Source organism: Diplotaxodon limnothrissa, linkage group LG20 (genome assembly GCF_057381915.1).
Source record: "Diplotaxodon limnothrissa isolate DT_005_m linkage group LG20, D_limnothrissa_male_GT1.1, whole genome shotgun sequence".
NCBI classification, from domain to species: domain Eukaryota; kingdom Metazoa; phylum Chordata; class Actinopteri; order Cichliformes; family Cichlidae; genus Diplotaxodon; species Diplotaxodon limnothrissa.
This window is the reverse complement of record NC_140615.1, coordinates 38,874,659-38,894,349: the sequence shown is the minus strand read 5'-3', so window position 1 is coordinate 38,894,349 and position 19,691 is coordinate 38,874,659. Positions and strand designations below refer to the sequence as shown.

General features: G+C 46.5%; 2 protein-coding genes across 3 annotated transcripts; one reads left to right on the top strand and one right to left on the bottom strand.

Annotated features, from left to right (window-relative positions):
- Positions 1–492: 492 nt before the first annotated feature.
- Positions 493–1,820, bottom strand: tmem81 (transmembrane protein 81). Of its 2 annotated transcripts, none has more exons than XM_085345462.1 (5): positions 1,566–1,820; positions 1,347–1,492; positions 1,045–1,160; positions 661–854; positions 493–588 (listed from the first exon to the last, which is right to left on the bottom strand). In XM_085345462.1, exons 1-5 carry the CDS (start codon positions 1,809–1,811, stop codon positions 493–495), a joined length of 798 nt encoding a protein of 265 aa, XP_085201588.1. In that variant the 5' UTR covers positions 1,812–1,820. The 2 variants fall into 2 exon arrangements, with proteins under 2 accessions (XP_085201588.1, XP_085201587.1); XM_085345461.1 differs by having other exon boundaries at positions 1,560–1,811.
- A 4,945-nt stretch (positions 1,821–6,765) lies between these two features.
- On the top strand, positions 6,766–10,821 carry LOC146611491 (ras-related protein Rab-29-like). Its single transcript, XM_085344568.1, has 5 exons — positions 6,766–6,883; positions 8,302–8,373; positions 8,846–9,027; positions 9,160–9,281; positions 10,692–10,821. Exons 1-5 carry the CDS (start codon positions 6,766–6,768, stop codon positions 10,819–10,821), a joined length of 624 nt encoding a protein of 207 aa, XP_085200694.1.
- Positions 10,822–19,691: the final 8,870 nt, after the last annotated feature.

Here is a 19,691-nt window from a genome sequence, read left to right as displayed (position 1 = left end):
GGAGACGCCTTTCCACGGAAGCACCAAAGCACTGCCAACAACACCATGCTGGTTATTACGGAGGGCAGTCTTTAATGCTTTCCCTGCCTGGCTGGAGCTGCCCTGCAGCCTGAGACTCAAACACACCTGTAACACACATGGATGCACCTCAGCGCACAGATGTTCCAGCTGTGACCTGGAATGCTGGAAAAAAGGAACACTAGTTTTTTCACAACTCTTAAAGAATATTTTAAAATGTGGATAAAAAGCTTTGTATGCAGCAGCTGATTTATGAGCTGCAGAGCTTCATCAGGGCTGAGCCCACACTGCCATCTACAGGAACACAGCCGCACTGCACCCGGCAGAATGAAGCGCGTACCAAACTGAAACCTGTTGGTGACGTGTATCTGCAGGTTTGGGTTTTATTTGTCATTCATTTTAATAACAAACTCCTGAAAAACGATTTTCAATTATTTGAAGCAGGTTGGCAGATTCAGAAGGAACCAGACACCTTTAAATCCCTCTTCTCCTCCTCCTTATCCTCTTCATCGCCTCGTAGCCTCTCAGCAGAGCAGCGAAGACGCCAGCGACCGCTACGCTGACGCCCATCTGTGACCAAAGCAGCAGCCAAACTTTGAATACAAAGAAGCATTAAATGAACGTGTTCCAAACCAAACGTACCGCAAGGAGAGCAAAGGGAAAGATCTTCCTCTGCTCCTCCTCCTCTTCGGTCTGGTTCTTCTCGCCTTCATCCCAAAGGGCCAGCGAGCTGTCGTAGTCCAGGCTGAGGACGCCGACGGGCAGAACCCGGATGCCCCAGTAAGCCCGTTTGACCCTGCGGTAGGCGGCGTCCTGCACGTCACAGCGGTACGTCCCTGAGGACGATGGGAGGAGTCAGTCTGATTCGAGTTTCACTCTCACAAATATTTTCCTTTCGTGTCAGCGTCACCACAGAAGAAGAGCTTTTACAGGTTAGTGACCCACAAATAAAGACGGTGTATCCCAGCAGAATCACGTCACTTCTACAATGTGGGTCTGACTGAGCACGTGCAGAGGTGCGCTCACCTGCATCCTCCTCTCTGACGGGGTCCAGAACCACTCGGTCCAGCTCGGGAGCGTCCCAGCGGGCGAGCAGAGCGTCGTCAGTGCTGATGATCCCTCGGGCGTAACGCCACGACACCCTGAGCCGTAAAAGAAGCCGACAGAGTCCGACTGAAGATCAGAATAAAATAAACATGGAATCTAAAACTGAAGGACACGATGAGGGCCCGCCTTCGGGCAGGTTAGTCCTGTCGTCTCATTGTCCAAACGTCCCGTCTGGTCCAGCCGTCCCAAAGGTTGGTTTAAAACTGAGACCTCTTCCTCACCTCCAGGAGAACCTCCCCGTGGCCTCCATCACGTCTCCCACACAGTCAACCTCCACCCTCTGTCCGGATGTGACTGTCATGGTTTGGAGTCCGCACTGCCACGTGTCCATGCACTGCACCGCCCGGACGCGGCACTTCTCCGTCACCTGCAGGTCAAACACAGATGGTCACCACGTCCTCCTCTTCCTGTGTTCAGCAGTGTTGCGTCTGTACCTCTGCTTCACCGCCGCTCGGCAGCTTCTCCTCCATCGCTGCCCTGCTGTCATTTAGGAGGCACAGAGTCTGAGTCCGGAGGCCCAGCCCACAGGTGGCGCTGCAGGGGGAGCTCTCAGTGATGACCTCCACTGGGACATTCTGCACCTCCTCCACTAGCTGCTCCACCTGCTGCGACTCAGCTGAGGTCAGAAGGCGGAGGAAGAGGCAGACAGAGACGAGGAGGCGGCGCTGAAGCCCGACGCTCTGCATTCTGAGGTTCGATGGGGAATCTGCAGAGAAGAAGACTGTTTGTTTTCATTTTATGATGAAGACACAACTTTTACTTTGAATCCTGACAGGAAGTTTGGTCACGATTTGTTCAGTGGCTCAGAGAACCCAGCGTGGGTCACGTGCCAGAAACCATGCCATCATACTAACGCGTGCTGATTGGTCGGTTAAGGGTTTAGGACAGGAAGTTCTCCCTGGATGGCACCTTTACCTCCAGCAGATGATGGGAGTGACGTTAAAGCTCAGCAGAAGCGTCGTGGTGGTTGGAGGTGATGCTGTCAGGAGGATAGCCTGAAGGTCTCCGTTCTGTCAGAGGTCCTGGTAGAAGAAAAAGAAGCACCCGTTTACAGTGACTCCGTTTCACTGAGATAAGAAACGTGGGAGCTCGCTGCCGGGCTGCCTGTAACTATCAAACAACGATTTTGTGACTTTTAGCTTCCTTCAGCTCGTGGCTAAGATCCGCTTTCCTCGTCTAATTTCACTGCTCATCATTATTTTCTCTCTTTCATGAATATTTCATGACTCTGATTATTCCCTGATTTTAGTCTCAGTTTGCTGATTTTGGTTTTGAATCTCAGGAAAGTGGAACCGTGACACGTCTGCCGGACGGTGTCGCAGCTCTATCAGCAGCAGACAGAAAGCTTTAGACTGGATAAACAGGTGAACTCACCTGCTGGGTGAAGCTCAGTGTGTCACCAACAGCGCTTACATTCAAATGTAAAGTTGTCGTGACGACCACAGCTCCAGGGTGGAGACCTTCTCAGGAATACTTTGTACCTGTAAATCAGACGTGTAGGTGTGAGCTTTGTAACCTTGGAAACCAAAATATCTGAAAATCGCCTGTTTGTGCATCTATATGTAACCCTTATAGACATGGTTACTGTTCCTTTTTCGCCTTATAGCGTTATTTCCAATGCCCCTTGAACACACCGTGATTTTTCTGGTCCCAACATGTGCAACATAAGCACAGCTGCTGCAGTCACAGTGTGACAGTCGAACGCAGAGTTATCAGAGCCTTTGATGTGTGTGTGTGTGTGTGTGTGTGTGTGTGTGTGTGTCTGTCTCTGTGTGTGTGTGTGTGTGTGTGTGTGTCTGTCTGTGTGTGTCTGTCTGTGTGTGTGTGTCTGTCTGTGTGTGTGTGTCTGTGTGTGTGTGTGTGTGTCTGTGTGTGTGTCTGTCTGTCTGTGTGTCTGTGTGTGTGTGTTTGTGTGTCTGTATGTCTGTCTGTGTGTGTGTCTGTGTGTGTGTGTGTGTGTTTGTCTGTGTGTGTGTGTGTGTGTGTCTGTGTGTGTTTGTGTGTCTGTGTGTGTCTGTGTGTTTGTGTGTCTGTGTGTGTGTGTGTGTCTGTGTGTTTGTCTGTCTGTGTGTGTGTGTGTGTGTGTGTCTGTGTGTTTGTGTGTCTGTGTGTGTGTGTGTGTCTGTGTGTTTGTTGTTTCCCACTTTTTCTTTGGTCATTTTAGCCTTTTTGGCCAGGGTGAAGGGAGTATCTGCCATCAAACAAGAAGACAGCCGCATGTAGCTATGATGATGTTTGCTAGTTCACCTTACATGCATTAATGTAATAACGTGGTTAGCCTACTCAACGTAAATTACACACGAACAACATGAAGCTACTCACGCAGAGAAGGACGGCTGCTGCATCATCATCCTCATCATTTCTGCTACACTGGCAGGGCTAGGGGCCAGGACTCTCCTCTTCGGGTTTTTGGGGGATGTTGCTAACTCCGGGTCCGATAACAGGCACCACACCCGCAGTAGATGCGCTCGGTGTGAGGTCTCGCAGCAAGCTATCAAATACGGCGCATTTCTCGGCTTTTATCAAAACGCTATGCGTCGCCAGGTGTTTCATTAGATTTGAGGTGTTACCTCCTTTGACAGTATCACAGTATCAGCTTAAAGCTCTTGTTGCTGCTGAGTTTGCATATTTTGCTGTGAAGTACAGCAGGACTTTGACCGCTTCGCCTTGGGCGTTTTTAATCTGTAGCTCTGCTCTAAAAGAACGGACGTACCTGGGCCCGCCTACTATCCTGGGAAACGTAAAATGATTGGCTAGGATCCAAAGTGTGTGACATCTCAGGGAAAAAAAGCACCGAAATGTGCGCTGCTTTTCAGTCTGGTTACTACCGTTTATGTCAGAACAGGTGCCATCATGGCACCGGACACCGGTACCCATCCCTAGTGGAGAGTCGTTCTACTGTGAGGACTCAGAGATCTCCTGCAGAGTCAAGAACACACAGTTAATCAGCTGGTGTTGGCTTACTTCAGAAATCAGAGTTTGTCACATGGATGGAAACCTGCTGGATCCCAGCTGATGGTGTGAGCAGATCGTGTGAGCACACCTGGTACATGTTGTGTTAAGTTTCTGTGTGTAGCACTGCTTTCACACAACAACACAAACTGAGCGTGCTCTCCTCCTGCCTGGTGTTTGGTACTCAGAGGCTAATACTGGCAACAGGAAGCCTGCACAGAGGGTCACTGACCCGCCAAAACATCACCGGCTGCCCTCTGACACCCCTAGAGGCCATTGCCAGATCCTCCTGTCTCAGGTAAGCCAGGCACCCTGTCCACCACCTGTCTGACCCGCTGCCCTCAGGTCAGTCAGGTCACTCACACACAGACTCAGACCTTTGTACACCTCCTTCACTTTGTTCTCCCACGAGTGCCTTTCTGTTGTTTTAGATGTATTTCTCCTGTCTGTCCTTTATTCTGCCGTCTCATTATTTATATTTAATTCCTGCACAGTTGCCGTGGAGCACCCATCATTTTGTTGTACGTGTCCAATGACAATAAAGAGATATTCTATTCTATTCTACTCCATTTTGGGGAGCGCCATCCCTCTGTTTACCTGCATGTCACCACACTCACCTGCCTCCATTACTAAATCAAGGACCAGTCCGTTTGTATCCGTCACGTTCAGGATCCACCGTGGATTCCTCCGTGTCGATCCGCAGCTCGGCTGTTTTGTGGGAGCTGCTGGTTTGAACACCTGAAACATCATTCAGCCAAACACCTGCTGGGAGGATCAGAGCCTTCAAAGAATTACACCTGAAACTCTACAAACCCTAACCCTGAACAGGTCACATACAGCATCCGTTACAGATGAAAACATCTGTAGCTAAAAACACAGAAACCCTCCCACACCACAGACAATCTGAGCGTTTTAAACACAAAACCTTAAAAAGTCCCTGTGTTGCTTCTGCTGCTGGGATAAAGACAAAGGCTGGAAACACACTGACGGAGTCACAGAGATGAGTCTGCTTCATGGCGACTGCACCCACCAATAACTGTCAAACTCGACTCCACAAGGCCCAGAGACAGGAAGATGAAGATGAAGAGGAGATGCAGCAGGACGAGGGTGGAGAAGGAAGAACCACAAAGTAAAAGCAGATAAACTCTCCCTGCATCACCAAGATGATGGTGGGGACAGTGAAGCCTCCATGAAAGTGTCCTGATGGTTCACGTTTACTCTGCAGCTTTGGTTACGATGCACAGCCTGATTCCTCTGATGTTAGTAACATTTCTCAGTCAATGCTCTGCTCTTTAGTACATCTGTATTTTGAAATGCCGCAGCCTGTGTAGTTTTCCTTGGCAGTAATGTTTCATTGTTCCTGCCAGCAGGTCAGCTAGATCCTCACCGATGCTGGATCCTGTGAAAAAGAAAGCAGCCAATGAGAGAGGTTTGACTTTCTGCTGAAAACAGGCTGAAGCATGAAACATGCTGATGAGACGATGGGCAGGTTCTACGTCTACTGTTGCTCTATGTGTCCTGTGTAAAGCTGGGACAGCATCAACAACAGAGGAAAAACGTAACCGAGTGCATTCAGTTTGAATATGGAAGAAAATGCAGTGTTTTCTAATAATATGAAGTAAATGGTAAATGGTCTGTATTTGTATATCGCTTTACGTAGTCCCTATGGACCCCAAAGCGCTTTACATATCCAGTCATCCACCCATTCACACACACATTCACACACTGGTGATGGCAGCTACCTTGTAGCCACAGCTGCCCTGGGGAGCACTGACAGAGGCGAGGCTGCCGGACACTGGCGTCGTGCTAAAATATAAACCCATTCATTTCTTACAACTTAGACATAAACAAAAGTTAATGTGATTGAAAAAACAAATCATCTTTGTTTAGCCCCCCAAACTAATCACAACTTTTCCTGAAGTAAAATTAGTTACAGATTTAAAAAGCAAACAGGCTCAAGTATTCTTACTGTTTAAAAAAGACAATGATGGATAAAAATGCTGTGTCACAAGAACAGCAATCAGTACTGGTCCCAGCACAGAACCCTGAGGCACTCCAGCACTAATCTAATCAAAAACAGGAATCTATCAAACGGATTTGATTTATTATCAAACCATTGATCAATACTTCTTGACACATGTTGTAGGAACCGGGGTCTAATCGGAAGGTTGGTGGTTTGGCTCTGAGACGCATCAGAGAGCAGCTTGGGTTGGTATCCTGCTCAGGGATATTTGGCATGCAGACTGGAGCAGCCGGGGATTGAACCACCAACCTTCCGATTAGGAGACCCACTCTTAACACAGCTGTGATTACCTGGCCGCAGGTAATCACAGACTGCCATGAAACCAACAGAAACCAACAGAAGTCACTAACAGCCCGCCGTCCACAAAGGCGTGGTTTATGTGTCTGATTCATATTTATGGCCTGCAGCAACTTCCTGTCAGGAAACAGCAGAGTGTTGGACAGTTAGCTTCGAGGTGTAAGCCTGGCCCCTCTCTGGGTTTGAGGCTGGGCAGATTTGAATGTGGTGTAATTTAAAGACACAGAACATGTATGTGTGGTGTTGTTTAGTTAGAGGTGAGTAAAATGTGTGTCTGGCTCATAAACGGTGTTTCCTGAGCAGAGGTGTGAACTTTGAGCTCTCCGTGCTGAGGTCTGTCACCTGCTGTTGCGTGACGGAGGACAGCGATGACGGAGCACCTTCTGAAAATTCTCATTGTCGGTGATGGAAACGTCGGCAAGTCTTCCTTTGTTCATCGCTACGTCAGCGGACAGTTCAACAAGACCTACAAGATGACGGTGGGAGGTAGGGCTGCTTTACTCTTTTGAGTCTTTGAAACATTGGCAGGGTCTGCGTGGTGTGTTTGGGTGCCCTGAGACTTTGCATGGTCATCAGAAAACTTCAGAAGTCATGTTAGAAATAGCAGGCACTAACCTGAAACTGGTTTTTATATCGTAGAGGAGCAGACTGATGTTCATGTAAAATCTGAAGACAGATGGAATATAAAAGTGGATCCACCACTTTGGTCCTGACTGAGAAAACAAAAACCATCAGACTGTCGCACAGCTCCTGCTTTGGGCTCATGTTACACCAGATCATGACTTAAAAGATCTTAACGTTTATCTGTCCCACCACGATTGTCTCGTTCCCTTCACCTCTTCCTGAATTAGAAATTTTTCAGAGAAGTCGTGTTATTCAAGGAAATTTGCTTACTGTGGGAGTTCCCTTTAAACCGTTCCTCAAGGGACCTTATATTTATTATACACACACAAAGTGGGTTTTTAATTTAATTCATTTCAACTTATATATGTCTCCCAAACTGGAAGCTGGTTCCACAGAAGAGGGGCCTGAAAACTGAAGGCTCTGCCTCCCATTCTACTTTTAAATACTCTAGGAACAACAAGTAGGCCTGCAGAGCGAGAGCGAAGTGCTCTAATAGGGTGATATGGTACTACAAGGTCATTAAGATAAGATGGGGCCTGATTATTTAAGACCTTGTATGTGAGGAGCAGGATTTTGAATTCTGGATTTAACAGGAAGCCAAAACAGGAGAAATCTGCTCTCTCTTTGTTGAAGGAGCTCTGTAACTTGTCCTCTAGCACCACCGTCAGGTCAAAATGTATTTTTCATCTCAGGACCTCGGCTGTTTTTAACTTTATGATCTAAAACTTTGTTTCTTACACAAATAGCTGGAGTTGATTTTCAGACTTTGTCCTTTGGTTTGCTTTGACTGGCGACTTCAGTCCGCCGGTCTCTACAGCTACATTTGAACCCATCACATCAGGAGCGCTCCTCCTTTTAAACCAAAGCTCCAGGAAATAATGAGGTTCACAGTCTCTCTGCACGAGTTGAATCAAATGAAGAGGAGATCACTGATTATTTCACAGCCTTCAATCTGTTTGCACGATTAGAAACTGGGGATTAGTCACTTGATTCAGACCCCAGGTGTACAAAATACTGAATGAATAATTACAGGATGAGACACGTTGTTAATTTCAATGTTTATACATACCTGGAAGCAACTGAGAATGAGTGCAGGTTCAGCTGGACGAAACCAGCTCTCACTTCTTTGCGCTTAATGACTAATTTCACAGAGGTTTCACTTCAGAAGAAGCAAAGTGAAACTTTGAGTTTATTTTCATATTTTCCTGTGTAGATGTGCCTTCAGTGGCGTTTCATTTCTCTCTTGCTGCGTCTCTAAAACAGACTGTTTCCTTCTGCAGTGGATTTCTCCGTTAAGCTGCTGCACTGGTCGGATAAAGAGAAAGTCCGACTGCAACTCTGGGACATCGCAGGTACAAAGAAAGTTTGGCTTCAGCTTTTTTAAGCTCAGTGGGTCAGCTGATGCTAAGACTGGTTAAATGACGTAAAACAAAAACTCGACTTGAGAAAAAGATTAAAACCAGCAGACATGACACGGTGTGCAGGTAGAACAACAGCAAACGTTTGAAGTTTGAGTCAGTGTGCTCTACAAGCTTCTGGAGGCTTTGGTGCACCTGTTTAGAAACTGCTTTGTCTACCTGACATAAAGGGCTGTGTTTGAACTGAACATCTTCAATCTGTTTAACAACAATACACTCAAACAAATAATGAAACAAAAAAACTAAACTGAACATTTTCAGACAGGAAGAAAACTGAAAGCAATTAAAAATAGTTCAAAATAAAATAAAAATTAAATTCAAAATATCTAACGCCTCTGCATTATTGACTGGGTCATGGATGGATGGATGCATTGGTGACACACTGACCTTTGCCTTGTCTCTTCAGGCCAAGAGCGTTTCATATCCATGACCAGGATCTACTATAAAGGGGCGCTGGGCTGTGTGGTGATGTTTGATGTCACCAGTTCCTCCAGTTTCTCCAGCTGTCGCCACTGGAAAGAGGACCTGGACAATAAGGCCATGCTGCCCAACGGAGACTCCATCCCCTGCATCCTAGTTGCTAACAAGGTGATTGAGTGCATCCAGCTAATGAAGGATCCACCAGGAAGCTTTGAGGTTCAGGCTAATGAGCACAGGCTGCTAACATGCAGTGAGTCACCTGACTATAAACTCAGTCTTTCTGCTTCGGTCTGTTTGCAGTGCGACCTCGCTCACAGGGCTGTCTCTGCAGACACCATCGACAAGTTCAGCAAAGCCCACGGCTTCATTACATGGATGGAGACTTCAGTCAAAGACAACAAGAACGTTGGAGAAGCCACGAGGTAGGAAGAGAACATCAGAGGCAGAGCTCAGAGAATTCATTTTTAGGAATTTAGAGTTAAACCTGGACCAATCCAGTAGAATCCCACATCTCAGTTTTGTGTTATGTGCAGTTTTATTCAATAAAATGTAACATGCAAGAAGGAAATTAGCTTATGTTAGCACCTGCTGAAGCTGGAATCAACCTAAAGAGTCAGGCTACGTTCACTCTGCAGGTCTTGATGCTCAATTCAGATTCTTTGATCAAATCAGATTTTTTTGTCTGCTCGTTCACACTACAAATAAAATGCGACAGCAAACGCGCTCTAGTGTGAACGCTCAAAGCGGCCGCATGCGCAAAAGCAGACGTCACACACAATGCGCTCTGTTTAGACCCAGAGCAACAGTATTGTTTGACTGATGGCCTTAATATAAAGACTTCGGACCTCATGTTTCCCAATTTTTGCTTTAAGTTATTTTTTTATTTACATAATAATGTAGATAACCTAATAATGATCCTTATTGCTGTTTTAGAGGAGCGGTGCTTCAAAGGATAGCTGCAGATTTATGTCAGAATCTGCAGATTATACAGAACAAAGAAAATGTTCACGTTTCTCCAACGTTGTCTTCCCAGCAGTTTCACTGGATGGACAGGAAGCGTTCGATGTCTTCTCCGGCGCTGATAATTGGCGTCTGTCTTGTGTCAGTGACGTAAAAGACGGATTTAATACGACGTGACCATCAAACAGCAGTCGCTCTCTAAAACATCAGATATGTATCAGATTCAGGACCACATACGAAAGTGACCCAGGTCGGATTTGGAAATATCGGATTTGTCACACCATGATCAGATATGGGTCGCATAGGGTCAAAAAAATCGGATTTGATGCGCTTTCGCCTGCAGTGTGAACGTAGCCATGTCTGTAGCTCCTCTGAGGTCCTCCTCCTCAATAACACCTGTGGGGGAGGGGGCGTTTCTATAACTCACCAGTTTGTATTATTAGGGGCGTGGCCTCTTTCACTGACACAGCCAGCTGTAACTGCTAGCTGTCTGCTAGCTTTTAAATAGCTAACAACTTCATATTTGCTTCCCTGGTTTAAATGGAACGACGGCTTTATTCTTTAAAGATGATGCTCTGAATGTTGGAGGGACGTCCTGCAACAGCTTGTTTTCTCCGATCATTGAAATTACTGAAGCTCAGAGCGAGCAGCTCAAAGAGTTTCTGACCAGGTCATCGTCTCGCGGGTTTTGGTGGTTTTGGCTGGAAACAGCTGAGATGTTTTTGAACATTATCGAGGTATCCAGGCCGTCTTTCCTTTGACACAAAGATCTAAGATCTAAAACAAGAGAGAAAAAGAGTATTAAACAGAAAATTCAATCTGATCAATCAGGAAAACACATCATTAAAGCTGTGAAATCTGTGGCGTTTCAGGATGCTGGTGCAGGAGATTCTGTCGGTTCAGTCCACCATGGACCCGATTCACAGACCTGAAGTCCGAGTTTATCCTCACCCGGACTCAGAGTTCAACAGAAGCTCAGGAGGAGAACGAGGCTGCTGCTGAAACCACGAGCATCACTCGGAGCACAGCAGGAAGTACTCTTCATGTGCACGTGAAGTGTAGGACTGTGAACTGTCTCGGAGCTGATTCTGGCTCTCCCACCTTTAATAGTTTCATTTTGAGCTAAAGGTGTAAATTAAACCAAGTTCAAATAAAGATCCGGGCCTCGCCTAAAGCGAGAAGCAACACTAAGGACAAACACAGGTATATGTTTCACTGCTGTGATCAGAAACAGGTGAGACACGTTAAAGGTCCGATGACGTGACGCTGAGTGGGGAGCACAGGAAAGGTGCTGGAGACAATGGTGAACAGGAAAAGCTTTTCAAACACACAGCACATGACCTTAGCGTGTTTAGCGGTTTGTACGCTGCACCCTGATGAGAACAAACCAGCCTCACACAGCAGAAACACAGTCGAGGCTTCTGCCACAACTTCACCTACATCCAAGGTGCCCAGAGAAGGAAACTAAGAGATTGAAGCTCCAGAAACACTCACATACATTCATATTAAACACCTTCGTCAATTAACTTTATTCATTTCAGCTTCGTCAGTCCTGATCCACATGAGTTTGAGAGTCCTGGGTGGGGACCCAAACCTGATCTTTGACTAAACCTCTGGAGAGTAAAAGAAGTCGAAGAAAAGAAGTGAAATGATGATGACATACTAAATAATGAATGACACACACCTCCAGCCTCCAGCAGAGGCACACGAGCTAACAAAAGAAAAGGTCTGGTTCAAACCTTTTAAACTGAAAAGGTTAAATTCGTGTTTGGGAATCAGCAGGTGTGCCACCCAGGTAAGCAATGCGAAGCAGAGGCTGAACACGGAAAGGTGGCGTTCAGCGTAGGCGTGGGGACCAGAAGGAGCACATGGAAGGTGAGTGTATCGTGAGAGAACGAGGTGCAGAGCGTGCTCGGTGCAGCCGTCCATCATCTCCCATCACGCTGAGTCGTCCCGACACGTGGCGTCCCCGTGCTGGCGGCGAGGCGTGTGTGAGTGGGTGCTGCACAGCATCAGTGGGACATGCACGGGAGCTCCGACCTGCTGCGAGAAATTCTGCTTTGAATTTTTACACTTTTACTCTTGCTGACAGTTTTTAGCTTCTTTTATTTTTCAGGTTGTCTCCTTGTTTCATTACCTGTTTTACTCTGGCAGTTACCTTCCCTCTGCGTTTCAGTTTGTTTACTTCCTGCCTCTGTCTGTTTCCCTCCTCCTGTGTTTCCCTTCTGTTTCTCAGTGCCTCAGGTTGATTCCTTTGAGCTTATTTGGACTTTCTGGGGGTTTCCAGGATAACCAGCATGCTTTGTGTATTTCCTTTTGCCTGACCTGATGTCATCTGCATTTGTATCCAGTTGTAGCACAGAAACATTTTTCAAAGAAGGCCTTCGGACTGTTTTTCTAGATCTGATTAATAAACATGCTAAAAAGTCAAATACCATCTTATGATTACCCAACTAAGTAAAGTAAAGATAATCAGGCTTATCCTCCCAGGGTGTCATTTGTTTCAGTGAGAGCCAGAGAAACCTGAGAAATTCTTAGCTTGGATTTGGAGCAGGTTCATAAAATGGTCATATTAAGCTTTGGTAAAATTACTTTAATCCCCCAAACAATTGCAGTGAGTAATATCAGGAAACCACAGCCACGTGATCAATAAACTACTTCAGCTTCAAAGAGACCCTCACCACCTCACGCTGTTTTAGTCCATCTGAATTTATGCATAAAGTCAATGTAAATTTCCCCGATGAACATTGATAACATCTGAATTCATGCAGATTAAAGTATTTCAACTTTAAGCTACTGCAAAAAATGTCCCATCAGCTGCAGGACGACCTAACTGACTCCATCGCCAGCACTCTTTGGTTCACTTTTAAACAGAGCTCAGAAAACATCCAGTGTGACGGGGCGTGGGGCGGCTGCAGCTGATACACCTGAGCTCAATCAGCTCATCACGCCTCCCCTGCATAAAAGGAGTGGACTGGGTCCAGAGTTATTGTTGTTGCCGCTGAAAAGCTGCATCGCAGGCATGTTTAGACGACAACCAGAAATAAAAGGAAACTGCTGAAAAGTGTTGAAACATGGTTGGATCCATCATGCATCTTTTACATGCAGAAAACAGAAACCCTGGAAGCTTCTATAACTTCCAGCTGTGGGACTAATACAGGCTAAAGGCTGTCTTCTCTTATCACACTGGCTGAGTGGGCTTTCAACTCAAATGAATTCTCACGTTAGGCGTGAGGACGTCATAGCGGTGAGAAAACCATTTAATTCCAGAGTCAGAATCTTTGAGATGGTTTAATTCTATCGAAGTATAAAGTTTTTCTTTCCATGTTTTTGACCTGTCTTTGGGTTTAGCTGAAGAGTCCAACAATGATCTGCTCCTTTTCCTGTATGCTTGGATCGACTGGTTTTCCATTACAATCTGGTACTACCTAACGTGTGTGGCTGTTGTCATAGCAACACGTCTCGCATGTGCGATACAACAAAGGTGGACATCAAGGTGACGATATACCTGCTGCTTGGTCGTGCGGGTCGTTTTTAGCTCCTGAACTGGGTTTCAGGTAGTTTTTAGCATCTAAATCTGAACAGCAGTGGAAAGCGACGCAGAAGCCATAAAGGTGGAACCACAGCTATTAGCATCCTGCAGCTTTAAGATTTCATTGTTCGGCACCCCCATACTCCGGGTTGCGGAGTATGGGGGTGCCTACTGGGGTCAGCGGGGGAGGGGTCACCTGCCCCTCCCTTCCTTCCCACCCCATCTCCAGCTGCCTCCCTCTTCCCGCTCCACCACAACCACCCACACATGCAGGGCCTTGGAGTAGGGGTATGTCACCAGGGTGCAGAGGAGGCTACCCCCCTCTGTCCCCTTCTGGCTGTCTCTGCCTCAATTTTATCCCACAACTTAGACATTCACATTACTCACACTCTCATTACACATACATATAGGATCTTGGGGGTGGGCACGATACACGGAGTCCAAAGTACCATCAGGGTGTACACCCCACCCCTGGCGTCGTTGCCCACCTCTCAATTTTAAATACACGTAGACATTGAGGGCTAGCAGGAGGGACTATGCGCTTACCTGCTGCTCTCTGGCAGGTAGCTCCATGCCCTCCTGGGTTTTAAATGCACCTTAGAACACACATGCATCAACATTACAATGAGCGGGTGGAGGGAGGTTTGGAGTCTTCTCTCATCCCCATTCTCTGCGGCCTGCTGGAGCAGGGGGGCTAGGACTAGGAGGAGGAATTGGCCGTCCAACTGCGGTCTGGAGTGTGGGGCCTCCCTGCTGCTGCGGAGTCGGGGCGGTCTGCCTCCCCCCACCGCAGGGAAAAGGGTAACACCACCTGGGTCTGGGTGCAGTTCCCCCTCCAGGGGCAAGGGCACCTAGACCCGGTTTGTAGAGTACGCTTGGGGAGTGTGATCATGTGTACAGCGTCTCTTTATGTCTGTCTCCACGTTGGTTGAGTGTGGAGTAAGTGCATATGAGAGCATGAGGGTGGGAATGGATGTTTGTATCTGTGTGTGCCTGTATGTCTGTGTCTATATGTCAGGTTGGGTGTCAGGCGCCACCTCTCTGAGGACATCTCAGGCCCTCCAAGGTTTGGAGGCCTATCTCCCCCCACCACCACTTCCCCTACCAGTGGCGGACTCCCTCAGACATCGGTGCGTTGGTGGTTCTTTGTGTCCGGGGATGGGCGTCCAGGTACACACCGGCTCACTCCTTGGCGGCCGCTTATCGGGGCCTGGAGCCTGGGGCTCGTTCGGGCCACTTCGGAGGTGGGGTGCTCCCGGCCTCTCGGCCTGGGGCTCGGTCACTCAGGCACAGCTGGCTGCCGGCGGAGCTCACGGGCGCAACTCCCCCTGGCTTCTGCTCCGCGGCTGCTGAGTGAGCCCTCATCTGGGACTCTCCTCAGCTCTTTCTGGGACAGTGGCGTGGCTGCCCCTCTGTTGGTCTTCCTTGGTCTCTTGTGTTCTGGGGGCCTCTGGATGTCTGGAGTTTTGATCTCCTCCATACCTGCTTCATGCCCTGGAGGACGGGGCTGTGGCCCCCCCACGCCCTCTAGCAGATCATTACATGAAGGAACCTTTTAAAAACAAGCGCGTCCATGCTCACAGGTGTACACACGGGTGATCACACCCACAAACTACACCCTTTTTGGCTCCTACCTCAAAGCACACTGTGTTCTGTTGATCTTATGTGCTGCACAATAATGTTTAATATTTAGTATTTACGGTCATATTCCCATATAGGGCTTTGGAGTTGACGTCACGCCGCAATGCATTGTGGGAGCGCGGCGCCATTTTCGGGGTCTACGATCCAAACAAACTCACTGTTGGAACGGCGACGACGACAAGAAACATGTTTAAAAGCAGCTCAAAAGAAAACGGACGGTATAGAGACCGATTGCGTCCAGAGGCGAAGCAGCGGTATTTGAAAAAAAATAGAGTGCATCGCAAATCTGGACCCATACGACATACGGCAGTGGAGTAAAGACCCAGACGACTTACCGCCACTGTCCTACCCCGATATCTTCACCTATCTTGTTTGTGGAGTAAGCGCTTACACAGCGAACCAGTTTCGTAATTACAAGTCACTGGAGGCGCACATCCAATTTACAAATGGCTGGGTGCAAGATTTGGCTATTTTCAAGCCGCCAAACTCTGAGTACGTCGTCAAAGTAAGTCAGCTGGAGTGCACCGAGTGAAATAGCCATTTTCCACCCCCCACCATAATTAATGTTATACATTTATCAGTAAACTGCTAAAATATCGTTACCATATTATATGCCCATAATTGTAAAGTAGATGCAAATTAACACATTGATAATCGGGCAAATTATTAACGCCAATTTGTGTCCTCCCTGTCTCCTCCTGCGAATCTTTACATAGCACATATGTCTGCAAAGTCACTCCATTTGATGTTTGATCGCAATTTCTATAACTTCCGAGACCACCAACGATGATATTATTCAGCTATAAAGTGTGATGTGAACATATTTAGAACTTACCGGAATGAAAATGTCTTGAGCACACCAGCTGATATCTGGAGACGTAACAGAACTTGATATCAGCTCGTCTCACGGCTGCTATCCAGGCTAGACGCCTTCGTTTGGTAATATCCGATACATGAGCTCCTTCATGTTGCTTCCAGGTTGGGAAAGCATAAAAAGACAATCGAAACTTATTCCCGTGCCGGTCGTAAGATTGAACATTGCAGCCGACCACACAGCAAGTACGAACCATGGCTATGCTTTGGCTCCTTACTTAGACCCCCAAAATGGCGGATCGGGCCAAAATCCTTTCCACGCCCACCCCCGTGACATCACGCTCCAAAGCCCTATATCATTGTGATGTTGTTTATTCTATTACTCTTGTTCTCTTCTGCTTGTTTTCTTTTTTCTTTCTCAGCAGGTGATCCAGGTGATCGATAGATGCATTTTCTTTTTCTTTTTTCTCTGCCCGTTCTGTTGGTTTTTGTCTTTTGCCCTTCTCCCCCGTCCCTCTTCTCAGCTGTTTCTCTTTCCCTCTTTCTTTCTCCCCTTCTTTCCCCCAGTCAAGTCTGTCCCGTATTCAGTAAGTGAAAATAAAATAAACAATAAAAGGTGAATCAAATGGACCATTACGGCAAGGCTGGGATGGTCAATTTGGTAAAGTAAATCCGTTGGGCATCTTTCTTTGCCTTTAGACAACAATTCTGATGCAAAAGAGCCAAACGGGACAGGCAAAAAAAAAAGAAAAAAAAATTTCATTGTTCAGACCCAGAAGATTCATTTATGTTTACACAGTCTATTAGTTTACTTCCTGTTTTATTTTGAAGGTTTGTTGTGTGGTTTTCTTCCCTCCTTTCGTCTTCCTCCTGCTCTTATTAGCGTGTGATTATTATCCTTCCTTCTGATCTTCTCCTTTGGCTCCTTTAGCTTACTGTTCCACCCTCTCTGCGGTCCTCTTTCTAAAAACAATCAAACTGCTGCAGCTTTGGTTTGTCATAAATCAGGAGGCAACGTGACGGTCTGCAGTCAGTGTGAGGTTTCTGTAACTGATTAAACACACTTTAAATGTTTCCCCGTCACTGGAGGCGTTAATATTCACCAGTGAGCTCTGAGCTCAGAGCTGGAAACCCTCAGAGAGGAGGCCGAATGTTGGACAGATGGAGCTCCTGTCTGTGTGTCAGCCTGTCATGGCCACCCCACAGCTCACAGCAGGGGGGGGGCAGTACCAGGCTCCTCAGAGGGGCTCTTTAGCCGTTAATGGACACAGTGTTGAGAGCGCTTTTCTCCTCCTCTCACTGAGGGGGCCCTGCTAAAGATGCTTTCGCCCATTTTACATGGTCGCAGAGGATTCATCATGGCTTCATGGACAGGTCGCCTCGCCCCACATATTCAGGTGGCTGGGCTGCAGGAGGCTTCTGAGAGCCCCAAATACTGGAGCTGATAATTATGGCCTATATTGTGCAGTGACCCGGCCCAATGCACTGAATGCACAGGTGTCATCCTGCTCATCGTCACATAACAAGGTGTATGTAAACAAGCCCACACAGGCAGCAGACTGCAGCTGAAGTACAGTTTATTAGAGGGTTATAGAGGCTGCAGTGCACACATCTGGGGCTTTATGCATTAGCAGCAACGATTTCTGGCACAACTTCAGCTACTTCCAAGGTGCATGGAGAGGATGAAAGAATTCACAATGCAAGAACTCCAGCAACACTTAAGGGAAGATGAACAACTTTAATAATTGACCAACGCGTTTCAGTTTGTGGCTGTTACGGGTTCGGAAAAGTTCAGTCAAACAATGGTTTATTGAGTACACGCGTGGGAAGATGTATACTGCAACACCAGCATCGATCTTCCCCGAACAGCTCAATTCAGAATGGTTTCATTCATCAGGGTTACGCCCCTTCATGCGTCACAAATGAACATGATATGCATCAGACAGTTACAGTAAATGGTCAATCTTAAACCCCTAAAATTAGACAAAGAAGTTCCTTTTTCTATCACACCTTCCAAACAAGGCAATAAGTTGCAAGCCTAAATGGTCCCTGAGGGCTTGTCCTTTTCTTGACTTGTCTTCTGTCACCTGTTACAGGAAACAGAAAAAAATTCAAATTAACCAATCAAAACTTCATAGATAGATCAGCTGACATATAACAGGTAGGTATTGGTTAATTGGTTAATAGTAAATACTGGACTAGATCATTAATGATGAGGGCAAGGGGAGGAGACATGACCCCCACCTATCTCAAAAAAACACATGCGCGAAATACATAATAATACTATGACTGTACAAAAGAAAAGGGGGGGGGGGGGGGGGGACAAAGGGCAGTATTTAATAATAAAAGGAGGTTGGGCCAGCAGTTGAATTAAAAACAAGAGGACATCATCACATGGGAACATATTTGTTAAAAGGTCCTAATTTATGTCTCTAAAATGTAGACTTAAGATGAGATGTAGATGCTACTCCTTCTTTGGCTGAAAAAATAAATACAATTAATTAAATAAACATTACCCGTGTGAGAACAATTTAACTGATAAAATTAGAATAAAAACATAAAAAATAAAAAAGGTTCAGTTCACAAAAACTCATTGATAGAAAAGTCCTCATTCATACCTCTGGGGTGCAGACTCTTAAAGTGGAGCATGCAAAATGCTTCTCTTTTTGTCTGGATAAAATTAATATGACCACCTCTTTGGTTTAGTTTAATGGCTTCAATGCCTAGAAAAAATAATGGGGAATATGGATGTTTATCATTGAAGCGTCTTGCAACAGGGCTGGTTCGATCACTCCTCTTGATCGAACTTTTGTGTTCATTAATTCGATCTTTCAGCGGGCGCGATGTTTCTCCTGTGTATATTTTATTGCACGGGCACTGTATCATGTAGATTACATTTTTTTTTGTGATTAATATTTTATTGTACTTTTAGAACACTACAGTCCACTGCGGAGACAGATTACATCACATAAAAAAACATCAGCATAGCAGCAGAACAGTAGAGAATACCAAACCAAAATGAGGGGGGCAAACAAAGCAAGAGATAAACAAAAGCATGAAAAAAAAACAACAACAACAAACAAAAAAAAAAAAAACAAAAAAAAAAAAAACACGAAAGGAACAAAACAAAAACAGCCAGCCTTTGACTATGTGGGTCTTACTGCATGCCACACTCTGACATCCCTGAGAGTGCTTCGTCAGAATTCCAATGTCTGTCCCACTCTAAGGTCTAGTCTGTTCGTTTTATTCTGGACAGATATGGATCCCACTTCAGATGGAAACTCTCCACTTTATTCAGGAGCCTGAATTGGGACACAGCAAGCGTCTGCCCAGCTTAAATGGACTTCCGGATCTCCACGCCTAATAAACGTGACTCGGCGTGGAGCACGTCACTGCTAACCAGCCACTGAGGAAGCCCGGATTTGCAGCACGTCAGCATGCGCGTTCAACAGTGCTTGTGTTGCATTCCAGTGCCGTAGGAAAGAATAGGACGACGGCGTATTAGTGGAAATGTGGAGATGACAGCTGTGGTTTCAGGACGAGCTGCTGTGTCCTCCATAAACGCCTCGTGTGAAACTAACTGATGTGGTGTGTAATACAGCATCGTTATTGTACGAGGCTGGAACCGTCGATAACCTCGCACCTGTCCATCACAAGACAACAAGACACTCCTTTGTAGAAATCCACCCTCCTGACTTGGAGTCTTTGAGTCTGGGCAGCTTCTGCAGCGTCTCTTCAGCTCCTCCTGATGACCACCCCTCATTTATTTTATGACTTTAATCATTTATTTTCTCGGTGCACTTTTTTTCCATCGTTCCATGAACGCAGCCTGAGCTGTGGGTAAGAGGGCGGAGCATGCGCACTGAGCCAAAGTGTTATGAAACAA

Excerpts from the sequence above, each read along its gene's own strand:
- tmem81 (XM_085345461.1), bottom strand. The coding sequence starts at position 1,811 with ATGCAGAGCGTCGGGCTTCAGCGCCGCCTCCTCGTCTCTGTCTGCCTC. Across the intron at positions 1,493-1,559 it reads CGAGCGGCGGTGAAGCAGAG|GTGACGGAGAAGTGCCGCGT; the intron begins GTACAGACGCAA and ends TTTGACCTGCAG. Across the intron at positions 1,161-1,346 it reads ACGGGGAGGTTCTCCTGGAG|GGTGTCGTGGCGTTACGCCC; the intron begins GTGAGGAAGAGG and ends TTTACGGCTCAG.
- LOC146611491 (XM_085344568.1), top strand. The coding sequence starts at position 6,766 with ATGACGGAGCACCTTCTGAAAATTCTCATTGTCGGTGATGGAAACGTC. Across the intron at positions 8,374-8,845 it reads GCAACTCTGGGACATCGCAG|GCCAAGAGCGTTTCATATCC; the intron begins GTACAAAGAAAG and ends TTGTCTCTTCAG. Across the intron at positions 9,028-9,159 it reads GCATCCTAGTTGCTAACAAG|TGCGACCTCGCTCACAGGGC; the intron begins GTGATTGAGTGC and ends GTCTGTTTGCAG.